The 17074-nt window shown below is 40.0% G+C and overlaps 1 protein-coding gene across 1 annotated transcript in view; it reads right to left on the reverse strand.

Annotated features, from left to right (window-relative positions):
* The window catches only part of PTPRG (protein tyrosine phosphatase receptor type G), a 405849-nt gene that overhangs the window by 136528 nt on the left and 252247 nt on the right, over positions 1-17074 (reverse strand). Inside the window, exon 6 of the mRNA XM_034065923.1 lies at positions 5786-5881. Within this exon, the coding sequence (XP_033921814.1) occupies positions 5786-5881 (96 nt within the window). The remainder of the gene's footprint in view (positions 1-5785; positions 5882-17074) is intronic.

Consider the following 17074-nt stretch of genomic DNA (forward strand, 5'->3'; position numbering starts at 1 on the left):
CCAATTTATTCTGTTTAGCTCATTTAGGTCACTGTGCAAATTGAATTATTGATCACCTTCATGAAGCACACCGATCTTACAAAAAAGAAAGGCCACAATTATTGTTTTAATGAAGTACAAGTTTCTGCATATACGAGTTAGTAGTAAATATAAAGACATTTACACACATCTAACACATGCATAGGTCTAAAAGTCAAAAGTATTTTTTTCAACACCCTTAAAAAAAAAATTAGTATTGGAAAATTTCATGAAGAATGACATCCCAGTAAAAGACTTGTAAACCCCTTGCTTTTTATTCCATGTACCTTTGAAATTACTGTTACTTGCATATTTGCTGCCAAGTACCTAATTACTTGTAAAAATCTAGCCCTGCACTCCTGAAGCTCTTGAGTGATGAAGAGACCAACATCACTCATCATTATGAAGATAATTTTAATGATGAAAGCATTGCGTAAAGTTATTTTAAAATTCATTTTTACTTTAACTTCTTTAGAGATGATTTGTTTGAGTACCTGTGATGCACTAACTAATCACTGATGGTTTCCTTTGCAAATAATAAAATAGATTTATATGCCCTCCCTGTAGGAACAAGAATTCCATCACCTCCTCCTGAATTTCTGAGCTATCGAATATTTGATGAGTGCTTAGGGAATCAGTATTGTGTCTTTCCGCAGCAGTAATCAAGCAATGAAGTATTCTCCGCCGTAATGAATCTACTGCAGGCCCAAAAGATGAATATTTCAAATGCAAAAGCAATATGTTTGTTTTGAACACATTTAAGTTTGGCTTTAATAAAGCAAGTAGTGAAGTGTGCAATGAATTATATTGTTAGATGGTTAAAACAGAGCCGTACAATATGTCTGAATGCATTTAATCCAAGTAAGTACTCATTTTGAATGTGCCTTGCAAATATGTATTACATGTATGTATACGAACGGATGACTCAGGAACCAGCGTGAGATCTGTGCCTTTCCTTCCACTCCTGGTTTACTCCAAAACTGGCTCAGCCTTACAAGGCCTGGAGCCAGAAAATCATTAAGTACAAGTTGAATGTTATGAGGGCTGAAATTAAGCATGTGCACCAACTATTCAAGTTAGGATCATTTAAATTGAGAGTGAAGTGCCAAATTGGACTGGGACCTCCCACATGTTTCAGCAGTTTGGTGGGTCTCAATGAGCAGCCACAGGCAACTTTTAAAGGTCCACAACTCAGTGAAGCCTTGCAGACAAGTCTTGTCACTGTGGTGTTATTGCTTTTGCAAATCCAGAAGCCTTTACTGCAGACCACAAGGATACTGTTGGATATATGAAGTCAAACACCTTCCACTAGCGCTAGCTATACCTTGAGAAACACCAGGTAACTTCCATAACTGTCAGGAGTGGTCATACTGTTTTCTCCTGAGAAACTTGTCAGGAGGCAAAGAGAAATCACTGTCATATTCTCATTTGTCTCCAAAAGATTTGGATTTTTGCTAAAATAACAAATGAGTTTTCCTTACCAACAAAGAAGCAAGATCTTTTAGATTCCCACTGCTGTTTAATACTCTGATCCCTTCTCCCTCTTGAAACATAGTTTTTTCCATAGATGTTCCCACTTTCAGAAAAAAGACCTTTTTTTTCCCCACTGATTTCCCCACCCCCAATGGGCTTTAATAATCATTATATGCATCGCAGCAGGCTACAGTTCCCTTCTCCCCTTTTCAGTTTGTTCCAGCTGAACAGCTTTTACAGGAATTTGAACTAAAAGATCAGAGGTTCCTGAGCCACTCTGCTCCTATATAACAGTCACTGAGGCTCAGTAAGGATGAGAGAGGTTCTTGAAGGAAATGCCACCGCATGGTGCAAGGTCTTGCTTGTTTGCTGTTTGGCTTTTGCACAGTCAGGCACTTCATTCTGCCCCAAATACACAGTGACAGAACAAAAGCCTGCAGGAATTTTCAGCAGGGCTAAATCATCTGTCAGTTTGTTATTTGCTGCATCTCCCCGTAGGTACGATAGTCCCCAGCACAATCCCAGACTGCTTTCGGTTGGAAGGAGCCTTAAAGCTCATCCAGTTCCAACCCCATGCAACAGGCAGGGACACCTTCCACTAGAGCAGGTTACTCCAAGCCCCTGTGTCCAACCTGACCTTGAACACTGCCAGGGATGGGGCAGCCACAGCTGTTCTGGGCATCCTGTGCCTCAGCACCTTCACAGGGAAGTGTTTCTTCCTAATATCTAATCTAAATCTCTCCTCTGTCGGTTCAAAGCTATTCCCCTTTTTCCTATCACTATCTGCCCTTGGTAAAAGGCCCTCTCCAGATTTCTTGTCAGCCCCTTTATGTATTGGAAGACTGATGCTTGAAGTGATGCTAGGGTCAGAATGCAGACCAAGCAGTAAGGTGACCCTTTTTCTGAACATATCTGTTCACTGTACGACTTGTACTCCAATGCAAGAAATACCTTTCAAGGCCCAGTTACACATTTCAGGCCAGCTCATTGCATTTGCAAATTGGGAATATCTGCTATAAAGTCCTCACAGTGCTATTTTATGTGAGATCCTCTGAGTGTCTATCCACAATGAAACAGAGATGAACAATTACAGTAGTTTGTATATGCAAGAATTGTTTCTTGATTTTAACTATTAATTTTTGTCAGGTCAACTGACCTGCTGCATGCAAACAGAAATAGGATTTATCAATAGAGTTTACAATGAAGGCAATGAGAAAAGAGATTTAATTAGCAATTACAAAAAAGTACCAAGTGCTTTAATTATCTAGGTTTAGAACCAATGTACTTCACCTCAAAATTGCCCCTGAAACAGTGAATGCAATAAGGAAAATTCTTATAGAGTCCACGTTAAATTATTTAAAAAGGAAGAAAGAGGGTTCTTAATTATTTAATGTTTCATCAGTAATTATACAGTTCAGTATAATGTTCACTCACTGGAGAACCTGATTTTCAAAGGAACATTTGTGAACATCAGTCAAACAAAAAACAGCTGCCAGACTATAAACTCAGTCAGAGCAGTACACATTCATTCCAACACAGCATTAACGCATTAGCAAAAATCCAAGTCTTGACTTAATGGCAAACCTATCCAATAATTTCTGTGTTAAAGTATTTACATAGCACAGCATGCACAATTCAGTTTTCTAATGCATTTGTAAAAAACAGTGTGACCTCTATTGGTAATTTTATTTAAAGCTATGTTCTAGATAAATGAGTTAAGAGATGGAACTACAGCTTTGGAAAACAGCAAACTATAAAATCAATACTCAGATAGTCAAAACTGACAATCAACAGGCGGCCATGGACATCTTAGGGACTTTTCATTCCAAAGTTACTAAGGATCAGTTGTAAAAGGCAGCTTTTAAATTAATTGCATGAACTACTAGTCATGGTGAGCTTATCTGCATAGTGCCCTGGGGAGCAACACTAAAGGTACATCAAGTATTTCTGAGCGAATCTGTAAAGGCTTTTCCAAGTTGTGGCTCACAAGCTCCAGCACATGATACGCAGATGAGGGAACTAAAACATCACCTTGATCAAGCAGTGTGGATGTGCAAAGGATTATCATAATCAATTAACAACCCTATGTACAAAGTTCAATGGGATAAACTCTGGAAAATATCAGTTGCCACACTGAAGTCCTTGAAATTTACTTACACAGGCCAGAATTCATATGATGTTTCAGATAGAGACTTTGGGCTCTACAAATCTTCCTTGACAGCTTTCCATCTTGGAGCAGTGCTACCCAGAAGGAAGACCTGATGCACTCACAAGTTTAAGAACACACCACTCATTTATCATTTCAACCCAAAGAGAAAAATACCAAAGAAATAAACTCATTTCCTTACAGACACAAAACAGGTTGTCCCTGGGTCACTTTGCCATAGAATTACCTTACCCCCACTCTCTGGAAGAGATCAGAGACTGTTTATCAGTAATGGCTTCAGATTTCATGGCTCTTAGAGCAGAGGAGCTCAGCTGCACCATCATCCAGGCTTTACAGCCTAATGTCCTGTGGCCTGCAGGGCTAGAAATGATGAAAACTATACATTTCTGCTTCCCTAAGGGGACCGCAACACTCAGTTGTGGTCTTAAAGAGCCTGCGGTCTCTTAAAATCAAAGATGGCATTTTTAACAGCATTACAGACTATTTTAGATTATTTTTAGTGAGTTTAATGGCTCCCTTGGAATCATGGGACTTGCAGTAAGCGCAGCACCTGGCTTTGCAGGTGGGGAATACAAAACACATTCCTACTACAATTTTAAAGTCCTCTAAAAACAGGGTTTACGGAACAAATGTCATATACAGACCAGGAAATGGTATAACATGGGGCAGTGCTTCATGTGGCTTATGTGAGGGTGATTTACCAATTAAATTCCAGCAGACGACGCTACAACACTCATTGTACACCATGGCATAGCACATGCTCCTTCTGACACAGCACTCACACATAACGTGTAGCTCTTCACTGTGGTATAAATCAAGCAGCACTGCCTTTGGTTGTTCTGCTTCTAAACTTCTGCCTTGGAAGGCCGCATTCAATTTGCCCAATGCTCCTCACAGCACATGAAGATTAAGAAGTCTGGGGAATCATCTTGCTATGCCACTGTAAATTATAGCAGCTCTACCAACTTTACCCTAACATGAAATGCCACAGAAGTGCTCAGAATCCAACAGTGATGAATTTAACATGCCTACTTCCACTAGCCTGATGTCAGCAGAGATACAGCAATTTATGCAACACAAGGATCTGTCCTTTTCTCCTTATCAAAGCATTTGATCAAAATCAGTGACATGGAAAAAGACAGCCTTACTTAATTTGAGCAGGAGAGTCAGATTGTCACTCCAACATCATAAGAAAAAGGGATGTATTTACATAGGAGTACTTGTATATTCCTTTTTATCTGGCTTCACAAAGATAACAGGAAGATCACTATCATTCACAGTAAAAACTAGTGTGAAACCTCACAGAGGACCAGCATTTTCCCTTGCTATCCCCTCCCTTCTTTTCTCTCCTTTGAAAAAGCAGCACCTTGAGACACTCCAAATCATTCGACATTTCTCTGTCTGCGACAGCTTGGTGGCATGGAGCTGCTCCAACTCCCTCCATTCAATTCACCCTTGAGTCAGGAAGGAAAAACTCAATTTCTGATGCAACATGACGAAAGCCCCCACTGCTGAACACCATTGCCACATAGCTCGACCTGCCAGCCCTTGCAAGCACCAGTCTCTAACCTACACCACAGGTCTTGAGTGTGTCGAATCAGCAAATGAGCTACCCAAAGAAGCCATGCTCCTGAGGATGCATTTAAAAAGGCAGATGCATAAATTCACTCATTTGGAAACCTGGTCTGTTCAAGAACTTGTTACTATGACAATTTAGAAGATGCTGCTGCAGATAAGATTGATGAAACTTATTGATTTTCTCTCCAGCAATGTTTGAATTTCAAGTTTTTCTCCAAACAGAACCCCCGGTTCATATTGGGTTGTTAGTATTCCAGGGACCACAGCAATGTGCTTCAGCAGTGAAGGAAGTTCCATGATAAATGTGTTCTCCAATCTGCATCTGTAAAGCAGCTATAAAATCAGAACAATTCACGCAAAATTTTTCATTATGTTTTTAAATATACTTATTTACATTTTAAATCACACATAGACAATATAAAATATCTTTCACTTAGACAGGTGGGAACAAGAAAACAGATGCATCCATTAAGCTTGAAACAATTCAATGAATTAAATGGTACTCGGTGAATGCTTTGGTTTATGGATATAGCCCTTGTTTAAACTTACTTGAAAAAACACGGCCATGGCTCCTACTACCCTGTTTTCTAGAACTGCTGTTCCAAAACTGTCAAAGTCATCAGGATTGTAGAAGTAAATCTGCATCTGTAAGAATTAAAAACAACAACAAAATCACATTAGTGTTGATTCATGCAGCTTTCAAACGAGGTAATGCATCCATGTCGTACGTAAACCCAGTCTTATGAACCTGAGATAAAGGAATTCTGCTGAACAATATTGTTTAACTAGCATCTTGATTAATAGCATGACTGCCCTACTGGGACAGTAACCAGGGAACAGAGTCAGTGCAATGCATTTTAATACCAAACCTAAGGATAAACAGAATGGTCAGTCTGTTTAGATGGCAAATTTTGTGCTTTCTGACAGGATCTCTTCATTTCTTTGCCCATTGCAGGCTCATCTCCTGCTCTGTTAAATGTGCTAAACATATTTATCTCAAAAACCATAGAGAATTTTGGAGAATGATTTCAACGTTTAGAGTTATTCCTTTAGTCCAAAAGCAATTTGTAAGATAAAAGTCTGTCTCTGTAGCAATGCATTTTTATGAGCCTCTGATATTCAGGACTATCAGTTAGGGTCAAGACTTCTCCCTGCCTACAGTTAAATTTCATGACTTTTACTTCCAAAGCATTAGCAAAAAGTATGAGACAAATCCAGATATTTTGATGTCATTTTAGGATGAATAATGAATATTAATACTTAGGCAAACCCAAAGTGATGGCAGGTGAGAACAATGATTACCCCAGAACAGCAAATGCCACAAAGACAAAAGGTCCAAGAAACAGCTTCCTTCATACACGTTGCTGTTGAACAGTTCCATTTCACTACACATGCATTCATGAATAAGGGCAATTCACAGAGGCCCATGGGCACTACTGCTCTGAATGTCCTCAATGGTTCTTGTTCCATTTACTGCATTAGCCAGCCACTTTTGCCAGCCATCCTACAGCAGTTGTTCAACCCTTCCGTTCCCAAAGAAGCCACTATCTGCTCCAGTGGATCTGGTTTGCATCCAAAACATGCAACACTCCCTTCTCAGCATTACACCATGCAGGTGTGCACACTTCCATAGAATAAACTCAGTACTGCTGCATGAGTGCTCTACACAGATTAAAGACATGTGCCTCATGGTAACAACCAAAGTGCAAGATCTGGACTTGCAGCAGTTGGTCTGGGGACCATTCAGGGAACCTCCTGGATGGCTTTCACAATCCAAACCACTACATATGTGTCTATTGGGGCAACACTACTGCAGGATGGTTGGCCAACACGCACATACTCATGCACATTGACTCCAGCCACAAAAAATATCTTCCTGGCTATGAGACAGGAAAGGACGCATCAGGCTTCTTTTGCCTGAACCTGCACATTGACTCCTGCTTCTCTGCTGCCCATCACCCTGACCTATTCAGGCTTTCCACAGCATTTCTAGGTGACAACAAACAGCCACACAGTACACAGTTAAATGGAGATGGCAGGCCTAGCTGAGACTGTCCATGCCTCTCAACACTCTGCCAGTCAGACCACCACTCCCTCCTGAAAATCTGTCTGCAAGCAAATGCTCTGCTGGCACCAACAACTTTTTTGGGGCTGTTCAGCTTTTTCCAAGATTGTGCTGCATGACAAATCCTCCCATATTCACAAAGGCAAGTGTTTTTCCCATATTCCAAAATTCTGTATATTGCCAGATAAGATGAGGCCCTTTTATCTTGCTTAGATATGTTCCTACTCATATTTACTGATTTCCAGGTTTCTGACTGTATATATTGGCTGCAAGCTATAGGCACTTTGCCAGTATCATACATCTAATAAAAGACCACCATATAGAGAAAATGCCAAGATGAAGATCAGTCTCTTCAGAGGTAGAGGTACTTTTTTTCCCAGCAGGATAAAATAAGACCACAGACCAAATGGCTCACAAAAAAAAAACAAACCCAAAACAATAAAAAAACCCCACCCCCAAAAACATGAAAAAATTGTCTGGCACTCACTCTAGCTTCAAAAAATTTGAAAGCAATTTTCTTCTCCTATTTTGGCCTTCCTATTCCCAGTGTATTAACAGCACACACAGATTTGCTGGCAATATCTCACAAAGCTAGCGGTGCCTCCAGGTTCTGAGAGTTTTTGCTTTGAACAAATGTAGACCAAGGTAGAGCCATTCATTGATGTAGAAATCAGAAACAGTTTGTTTCAGATAGAACTGTTTAAACTTCAATTTCGCCAGCACAGACAAAACCTCACAAAACACTCACAAATTACATTTTACTCCCTTTAAAATACAGTTTAAAATTAGATGAACCTTCTATGAAACACTTCAGTACATTGTCCCCACAGTTTATGAAGAAAAGTATTACTGAGTTCAGCATATGCCAAAATCATTTTGGATCACTTTTGCTCTCTGCATTCTAAAGGAATTAATTTTTACAATACACTTTTGGATAGCAGTGCAAAGGGCTTTGGTAAAAAAAGTGCTTAATTCACATCCCTCGTCTCAGCAGTGCAATTCCACAGACTAATGAAGAATCACACTCTCCCTTGATTACCATACACATTGATAACATCGTACCACAGCTCCCTAGTGTTTTTCCAGAGCGCATGGTCCCTCTCTGTGCATCCATCAAGTCAAGGGGAACTGTCTTGTATGAAAAATTATCATCATCTGTCATCTAGTAGCTTCCTTATGTGTTCATACAGCTAGAAGGGATGCTTTAGGAGTAGAATCTCTCAGGACTTGCTATTATATCATTTACACACACATACACTGCAAAAACAGCATTAAGAAGATGGTAAAGTTACATCCTCAAAGCTGCTCATAAAAGCACACCTGGACACCACTGAGCATTACTATTACGACAGTTTTCTAATTATGTGATCACATATTGCTCTCTTCGATAATACAGTCTCATCTGTTTTCCCCATTTCACAATAAAATGTAAAGGTATCTGATGCATTTTTGTTCTTTTATAGATAATATACATAATATTGAATGCATTTATCACCAAGTATTTAATTTAATATTTTTCCATGGATGGCATAATGTTCTTTATGTACAAATTGGGAATAAGATAGTTGATTATAAAATTAATTTCACTGCATACTTAGGTGGCCTAAACATGCTAGAAAATTTTCATTATTACTCCTTATTATATAATTAGTATATACAAGGTGAATTATGCATATAAATGACTTCTGCTGTCTCTGCCCAGCACATACAAAGCAGTAGTACAGAATGCAAAGGGGCATTTAAGCAAAGGCAAATTTGGGTCTTATTATAATATGCTATTTAGGAAATGTAGAACAGAGCATCATTCCAGTTTCCTCATCCAACCTGAACTGTGGTTTAAGCACTACAAGCCTTGTGATTTCTCAATAGCTTCTATTTTCCAAAACTCAAGGGAAATCCTTATTTTTAAAGGCTCTGAATCCTTTAGCAATGGGAAAGTCTGAAACGCTCTTTGTAGTTTCTGTAAGTGTGATGCTCTGCAGTAAGAATGCTTGGTTCCACACATCCCTGCTGATAATGCTCCAAACAGCCTCCCTGATGGCAGGGATCTCAGAGGCCATAAGAACCCTGTTCTCTACGGCACAATATACTAGATTTGTAAGACTTTAACATCTAGGCCTGTTACAACTAACAAGCCTGGGAAGGGCTTACATGGACCTTCCTTAATCTCAGACATGCAACACAGCACTACACTTGCATGTACCTTGTAGAGATCTATTATCAAAGACATGTAGTGTCCAAGCAACTAGAAACTGTCAGGATTTTGATATGGGTAAACTGAAACAAACTGTCCCTAGTGACAGAAAGGCAGTTTTCTTGCAGGAAGACTCTTTCTACCCTAAAATGCTACCAACAATTACTGTAGCTACAGAGCTTTACCAGGGCAGGGAGAGAGCAAGAGTCTGCTTTTAATGGAAAAACTTTATGCTTCGACACTCTTCACACTCTAAGAGTAAATTTGGTTTTACTCAAACTTGAGGGAGATTTGCTGTACAGCACAGGTTAAGCCTGGAAAAAAAAATCTTACTAAGGAGGAAAATCTTTAGAATGTTACAAGTGCCCTCACTTTGCCATAACCCTGGAGACAATTGCCAGTCACCCTATAAAACCATGCCATGTTTTCTAGTCTCTTCTGTCCAGGAAGATCCTGTGCTCAACCACTACAGCTTCCAAGCACTCCAGGCCTTTTTCCAGCTGACAACACTTAAACAAATGAATACACCACAGACATCCAACACCTAATTCCTCAGCCAGGGGCATCCTTCCTTCCATGCTCCTACCAGCTACACCACCCCTTCACCAAGCCCCAGTGCAGGCAACTCTCTCCTCCTTGGGGTCAATCTACTCTCTGCAGAAACACCTTTATTCAGTCACATTGTTCCAAACTCTAGAGGAATTTGGTGTTTCCCAGACATGGAAAACATCAGGCCCTGCTCTGCGCTTAAGAGATTTTGACTCAAAAACTGGGCTGCTACCATGCTGAGCTTGTAAGGACGGGCTGTCCAAAATGTGCATGTGTATTACTCAGAAATACTGCCCACTAGAGTTCTGATTTTACTGAGTATAATTATTTCAGTTCTGATTTTATTAAGTACAATTGCCTCTGAATGACTAAACCCTCTTTACAAAATGTCACTGGCTTGCAAAAACCGAGCCTGCGCCAAGTGAATGACTTCTCCCTGCCACCCATCCACAAATAAAAGGCTTTAGCTCTCTGCTCAGATGCTCCTCCTCTGCTTGGCAAGGCAGACACCCAGACAGAAATCACCATTCCCATGCATGACATCTTCTGCTCTTATTACCCCACTACAAAGACGGAAAGTTTATATCCAATGCAGACCATCGCGGCTAAACTCATTCAGCACTTACAAGAGAAAAGCCACAATGAGCATTTGATAGATCCCAGAAGATGTGAGCGAGTTCAAAGCAATTCTGAGAGACTGGAAGCCAAGCAGGAACATTTTCCATTGACAGATGCCAAGTATTTTAAAAATAAATAATTGAGACTTTTAAATTGGGCTGCTCTCACCCTGTGCAACCTCCTACAGCAGATTTCTCTTCAGATTAAAAAATGAACAAAGGCTCATTGTACTATCACAGATGTGGAGTACAGAATATTCAATACTATCAGGAATGCTGGTGGAAGGGAAAAGATCATCGGAATTAGCTTTCCGCTCATTTCCTTCCAGCAATCCAAGGGCTACCATGCAATTTAAGGCTAAAGGAAGGAAAAAAAAGGGTTTTATAGGCCAGCCAATTTTTTGATGAATCGGGAGGCAAGATGCAGAGGCAACAGCTATGTGGTTTATTATGTACTGCTTTAGAGACTGAGAGCAAAGAACACAGGCATTGCAGGTAGACTGCAAATCTTTGCAGAGTGGCCGAACAGAAATCTGCAGTGCTTGCCTTCAACAACGATCACTGAATATACTAGTTTTTAATTAGTACCTTTGCTGCTCTTATTGTAAGAATAAATTAGTCCCAGTCACTTTTGCAACTGGATGTAAAACCTGTTGTGCAAAACCAAATCCTGTGCTAAGATTATGAATCATACATGGTTTTTCTTAATAGAAAGCTTGTATGTAGCTTACTTCTGCTTTAAATACATGCAGAGATTTCTAGCCAGTTGGAGGATGTGATCCATTTGGCTCGAATAAAAATTTTCTACAGACATAATGTAATCTTCACTGCAGCAATGAAAATTCAAAATCACTGTCCTGCAGTCTGTGTGTTTACTGGAGTGTGAGATGTACACTGGGGCAGTGGAGTCTGGTGTCTGACTTCTCATTATATTCTCTTTAAAAAAAACAATCATGAAACTTATCATTTATAACATATTCAGAACCTGCTTAGAAAAGGTGGGGGGAAGAATGAATCGTGATGTTTTCCAGTTCTCCTACTAGAGCCTGATGTAGTAACAGAGAGTATACTGCATTTTTTAAAAAAGATGAAGTTGAACAGGAGTAGATAATGGCATGTTTTTCCTGCCTAGTCTATTATTCATCAGTGAATTTTTTAACTATAGTTAGGCAGGTACAGAGACGTATTTTGAATGTCATAACTTAGTATTTTACAGTGCCTCAAAGTGTGCTGGGTAAATTGCAAAACAAAAGAGTCAGACAGGGTCTTTGCCCTAACGTAATTGCAACTTGATAATGAACACAATGCTGGGCTGAAAAAAAATGAAAGGAGTTGAAACAACAGGAAGAGCAAAGATCACACAAGTGAAATAAAAGAATTTAACTCAATTTAGACATTCCCATGCTTTAGAAGTATGGTAAATTTCCCTTTAATCTTTTTTAATAATAAGCATTAATTGTTGCTTTGCTGCCCACAAAGAACGCCGTAGGTGTATATCTATGTTAGAAGTCGAGATTAAGCTATTTCATAATAATTTTCAACATTACAGTTGGTAGTTGTTGCACATTCTGCCTCTAGTTCTGAACAGTGTTTAAAGCTGTGAGTGGTCCAGTAACAACTGAGTAGAAACAGTGAGGCAAAATGATGCTTGTAGGATTGCCCTGGGCTTCGTTGCTGGATCATGGCCATACCACTTAGTATCTTGAGTGTTAAGCCCTGAATGTTAAGAGATGTACCTTGGCAAGCCAGAAACTTCCCTGATTTCTACTGCCAGAAATAAATACCTCTGAGGCCTGCTCCCATCCCAAACAAGAAAATCCATCTCGAGCACATCCACCAAGTCATTACACAATGAAAGCATATTTGATGCTAAAAAGCTGTATGTTGCATTCATTTGTATTTCCATAATATGAAAATAACAGTTTCAGTGTTTATGCTTTCCATAACATGAAACTTTTTTGCAATTGCTTTGTACTCTGAGTAACAGCCATATGATTCACCATGAAATGAAGTCTGGAAAATCGTTTTGGATAAATGGAACCATAAATTCAATAGAATTTCCATGACAACATAGATTGCAACACTTCGCCACAAGTAAAATGTCATAAATCATTCAAAACCAACAAAAAATCAGCAGTAAGCCTTCTCTTTCACAACACACAAGACCCCTGAATTACAGAGCTGTGGTTATTACCTCCCATGCAGTGCTTCTCATTTCTGATCCTCTTTCTGTTACAAGTGTTGTTTCATATCTGACCTCCTTCCAAACACAGGAAATTATAATGCTAACAACTTAATACCAAGATGTAAACAAGCATTGAAGCATAACAAGCAGGAGGCTTTTTTTGAGCCTTTCCTCCTTTTCTCATCTTCTAAAAATGTTTAAATATCTTCATCCTGTGGTAATTATACCTGTGTATCCACATACATCAGAGCATCTTGTTAGGCTCACAAATTTAGGAGGTTCTTTTTCTGGAAACGTGGGTGGTAAGTGTACAATAGGGTGCTCAGTCAGTTTGTAAAGATGATGTGAACCACATGTCCAAGGGATGGAAGAGATCCAAGGAGAGGAGGAGGTAAAGATAAGAAAAGAGGATAAAAGACTACACCACAGAGTATTGCTCATTTGTATCTCTCCATCAGAGGGTTCCTGACATGTGGTATTTCACTTAAAAGTCCAAGGATCTGCAATGAAGTGATTCCAGGAGGACCTTCATTGCAATTTAAAAAACCCTGTGGCTGCTGCCTGCGTGCCTGTGAGAAAAATCTGGAAAATGAAAAACTCCTTCCCCCCTGAAAAGAATAAACAGCTCATAAAACCAAATGAGAAACAAATAGCTCAGTATTCTGTGTTTTGGGTGGGAGCAGGAGTATTTCTTACATATCAGGTCTTTTGGTAACTTGATTGCAAAGGCCTACAAGAGAGTTTCTGCTACCTCGCATAAATAACTGCCCATTTCTGGGTTTGTTTCCTCATGTGTAAACTACAGTCATTGCCAATTCCTCTTTTATCTGGTTGTTTCATGAACAAAAATACAAAAGATTGGAAATGAATGGAAAGAATGGCACAGAATTGAAAAGCACATGAAATAAACTGTATTTGGAGTGGTGCTGGAGAACAAAAATCTTCGGGGTTGTTGTTTATTTGCTTGATATTGCAGTAACAGTCACAAATACCTCATGGTAACAGTACACTGTTTCTTAATGCTGGTACCAACTTCTAAACAGCTCACATCTGACATGGTGCTGATGTTGCAGGAGCTCAGTGCAGGTACTTATTGCAAGGTGCTGTATCCACATACCCCAGGGCATTTTCCCAGGCTCCTGGAGTCAACTGGGGCTCTTCACTACTGAACTCTGGCTCTGTCAGAAACTTCTTGGTTTAGTTATTGAGTAGTTCAGAGCATCACCCACAGTGGCTTTCTGTAATCATGCCATATTCCAAACAAGACTACAAGCATGTGGATGTGGGAGCGCACAGTGCTGAGACTTCCATCTCAGCGAGGGACAAGCTTTCTTCCTAAAACTCTCCAAACAGAAAAATTAGAAGCAATACTTAGCTGCTGTTGGGGGTGGAAAACTCAAACAGGCAATTTAGGAAGTGGCTACACACCAGATGCCACAACAACTAAAACCAAGCCGAATGGACTGACTGTATGAAGAAAATAGCTCTGAACTCAACCCAAAAGCAACTGTTCCAGATGTCATCTTCATCTGTTTCCCATGGTCTTTCTACAAGGAGAGCTAAACTACTGAAGAAAGAGTTTTAACCTTCAAACTACCCAAACTGTCCATACTTCAGCAGTCTTTCAAGGATCCATTTACTTTCTTAAAAGTCAAGAAGTGCTGCCAGAATTGAGAGAACTGCTGGGATTTCCTAGCAAAAACACTCTAGCACTCTTCAGGGAAAAGAAAGGGCTGCTCTTTAAACATAAACCCTTACAAAAGCACACTTTTCCTAGCATGGGTGATTAATACAATTTCATATACCATTCACTTTAAAGATGCATTGCAACAAGTATTCATTCCTTTGAGAACTCGTATCTTAGCACAAATTATTCTTTTTGTACTGTGGAATTCAGAATATCCCATGTGGTTTATTTGGGTTTTTTTTGTGTGTTTTCTTTCCTTTTTTATATATAAATAGGCAAGGCGAGCTCTTCCATGAGGTTTAATGATCTTCAAAATGCCTCAGAACAAACTTTGAGATATTTATAGTTTTGCTGCATCTCTGGATTCAAAACCATGCAGCAGATGGGGCACGTTTTCAGAAGCATTTTGCTGGGCAAAAGGGCATCCCTATCTCTGAGGGGATGTGAAATCCTCCGGGCTGTACACTTGCAGAGCTGCTTTTATTTATAAACTGTGAAGTACAGGGGCAATTACAGCAGAACCAGCCCATGAGAAGAGCGTACTTGGAGGGTATCTCTGACTGACTTTTATGGTAACAGTTACAGAGGACAAAACTAATATGGGCTTTCCCGTATTTTGCAAAATATCTAACATTGCATCTATTTAGGCTAGGTTGGACAGAGCTTTGGGCCACATGGCCTAGGATGAGGCGCCCCTGTCCATGGCAGGTGGGTTGGAACTGGATGATCTTAAGGTCCATTCCAACCCTAACGATTCAATGATTCTTGCAAGGAGCAAGTATACAATACCCTTTCTAAACCTCAGGATCTCTTGAAAATACCTCAGATTGAAATCCTTCACCAATTCCCCATTCTCTTGGAAAACCTTGCACATAGTATCTCTGTATTCTGTCTCTAATTTTCTAGCTTTCTTTACCCTTACCCTCTGTTTTACCAGAGTAGGAAATGAAGTCTGCACACACCTGAAGTGCAGAGTTGACAAATTTGTAAACTTTTTGTTTTCTCAACTTTGTGTACAGACATACACACACAGAGTAGCTGAATATACTCTCCTAATGATACTGGCTTAAGGACATGATTCTGCATTAACATGAGCAAATCCAAAAGAACCAGACTTCAGCACAGTGGAAAGCAAAATATTCAAGTAAGCAGCAGAATTGATGGGAAGGTTTAGGTGCTAGAAACTGTGTAGTCTGTTAAAGTTAGAATCTTGTCCACTGTCACATCTGCAAACCCATTTGAAAATACGCTCTGTAACAGTCCTTTGCTAAGAGTCAAAGTTATTCTTCCATGCCTGTGAAATAGAAACGCAAATCTAACCCTCAGCTGCTCCTGTGCTGGTACCTGTTTGCAGGTGCCATGTTGAGACTCTTGTGGTGCATCTGCTTCCGCTGCTCACTTGTGGCATCACCTTATCTAAACCAGCCTCTCTGCTTTAACACTTCCAATTTGTAAGGGCCCAGTGATGTTGAAAAAAGGTGTTTTCAACTTCTTTGGAGTCCTGATGAACACAACAGCACCACCAGACTGGCATCTGAGTCCAAACTGTAGAGGGTTTGGTTCATCACAGTTTTTTGTGTTTGCTCCTCATGGAAGGCATGCACAGTTGTGTCCCTGCTCAGCTAGGCTCTGTGCCAGCTTCGTCCCTTCCCTCTAACTCTCCATTTTAACAAACAGAAACAAGTCTCAAGCCAGAGAGTCACATTTCCACCCTGGCTCACATCTGTGTATATCTGAAAGCCCCTTTTCTGCCTCAGCACCTCACATTTGAACAATTCACCTGGCTAACAGGCATCACAGCTGTTCTGGTTTTCAGTATGACAGCTGCTGATTTTCTCCAGACTTTGGGTTTCTTTGGCTCTAGAAATGGCCAACTATATTAATCCTTGCTCATGCCACTGCTGTCTCCACCAGTTCCAGACACTCAGTTTGCACTGCTGCCACTAGTGCAGACTCTCACTGTTGGATACGGAGAGCATGACCCATGCTGCCTGTGGCCATGGCTGGGGCTGCGGTAGGCAGGGAGGTATCACCTGATACAAAACCACACCATCCTATGTGCCACTGGTACATTTGCCTCTCCTGCCACTGTTCTGCAAGAGCCCAAAATGCCTTGATGGAATTTTTGAAATATGGGAGTTGCACAAGCAAAGTCTTTATCATAAATCTGATAATTAACCTGCATAACTAATTTCCCTTCTGGCAGCAGGCATAGGTTGGAATAAAAAGTCTATTCAATGCCTATTGAGAGAAGACGCCTGTATTTCATGTTCACTTTTTTTTAGGGACAAAGGGCCTCAAAGAGTCAAATTCCTTGCAATTTCAACAGAGTGTCCTGAATAATACATAAAGCAGCTACGCTCTTATCCCTAAAACCACAGGTGTGAACCAGATGTCATGCTTATCTTCTCTTGAGATTACTGCAAACAATCACCCACCTTCAGAATATAAAGTAAGCTTTGGATCAAGAAGCCTGAAATATATTAAAAGCATGGCAGTGAAGTTAAAAATTCAAGTATTAACCTAAAAATCACTAATTCA

This window comes from Melopsittacus undulatus, chromosome 9 (assembly GCF_012275295.1).
Source record: "Melopsittacus undulatus isolate bMelUnd1 chromosome 9, bMelUnd1.mat.Z, whole genome shotgun sequence".
In the NCBI taxonomy this organism is placed as follows: domain Eukaryota; kingdom Metazoa; phylum Chordata; class Aves; order Psittaciformes; family Psittaculidae; genus Melopsittacus; species Melopsittacus undulatus.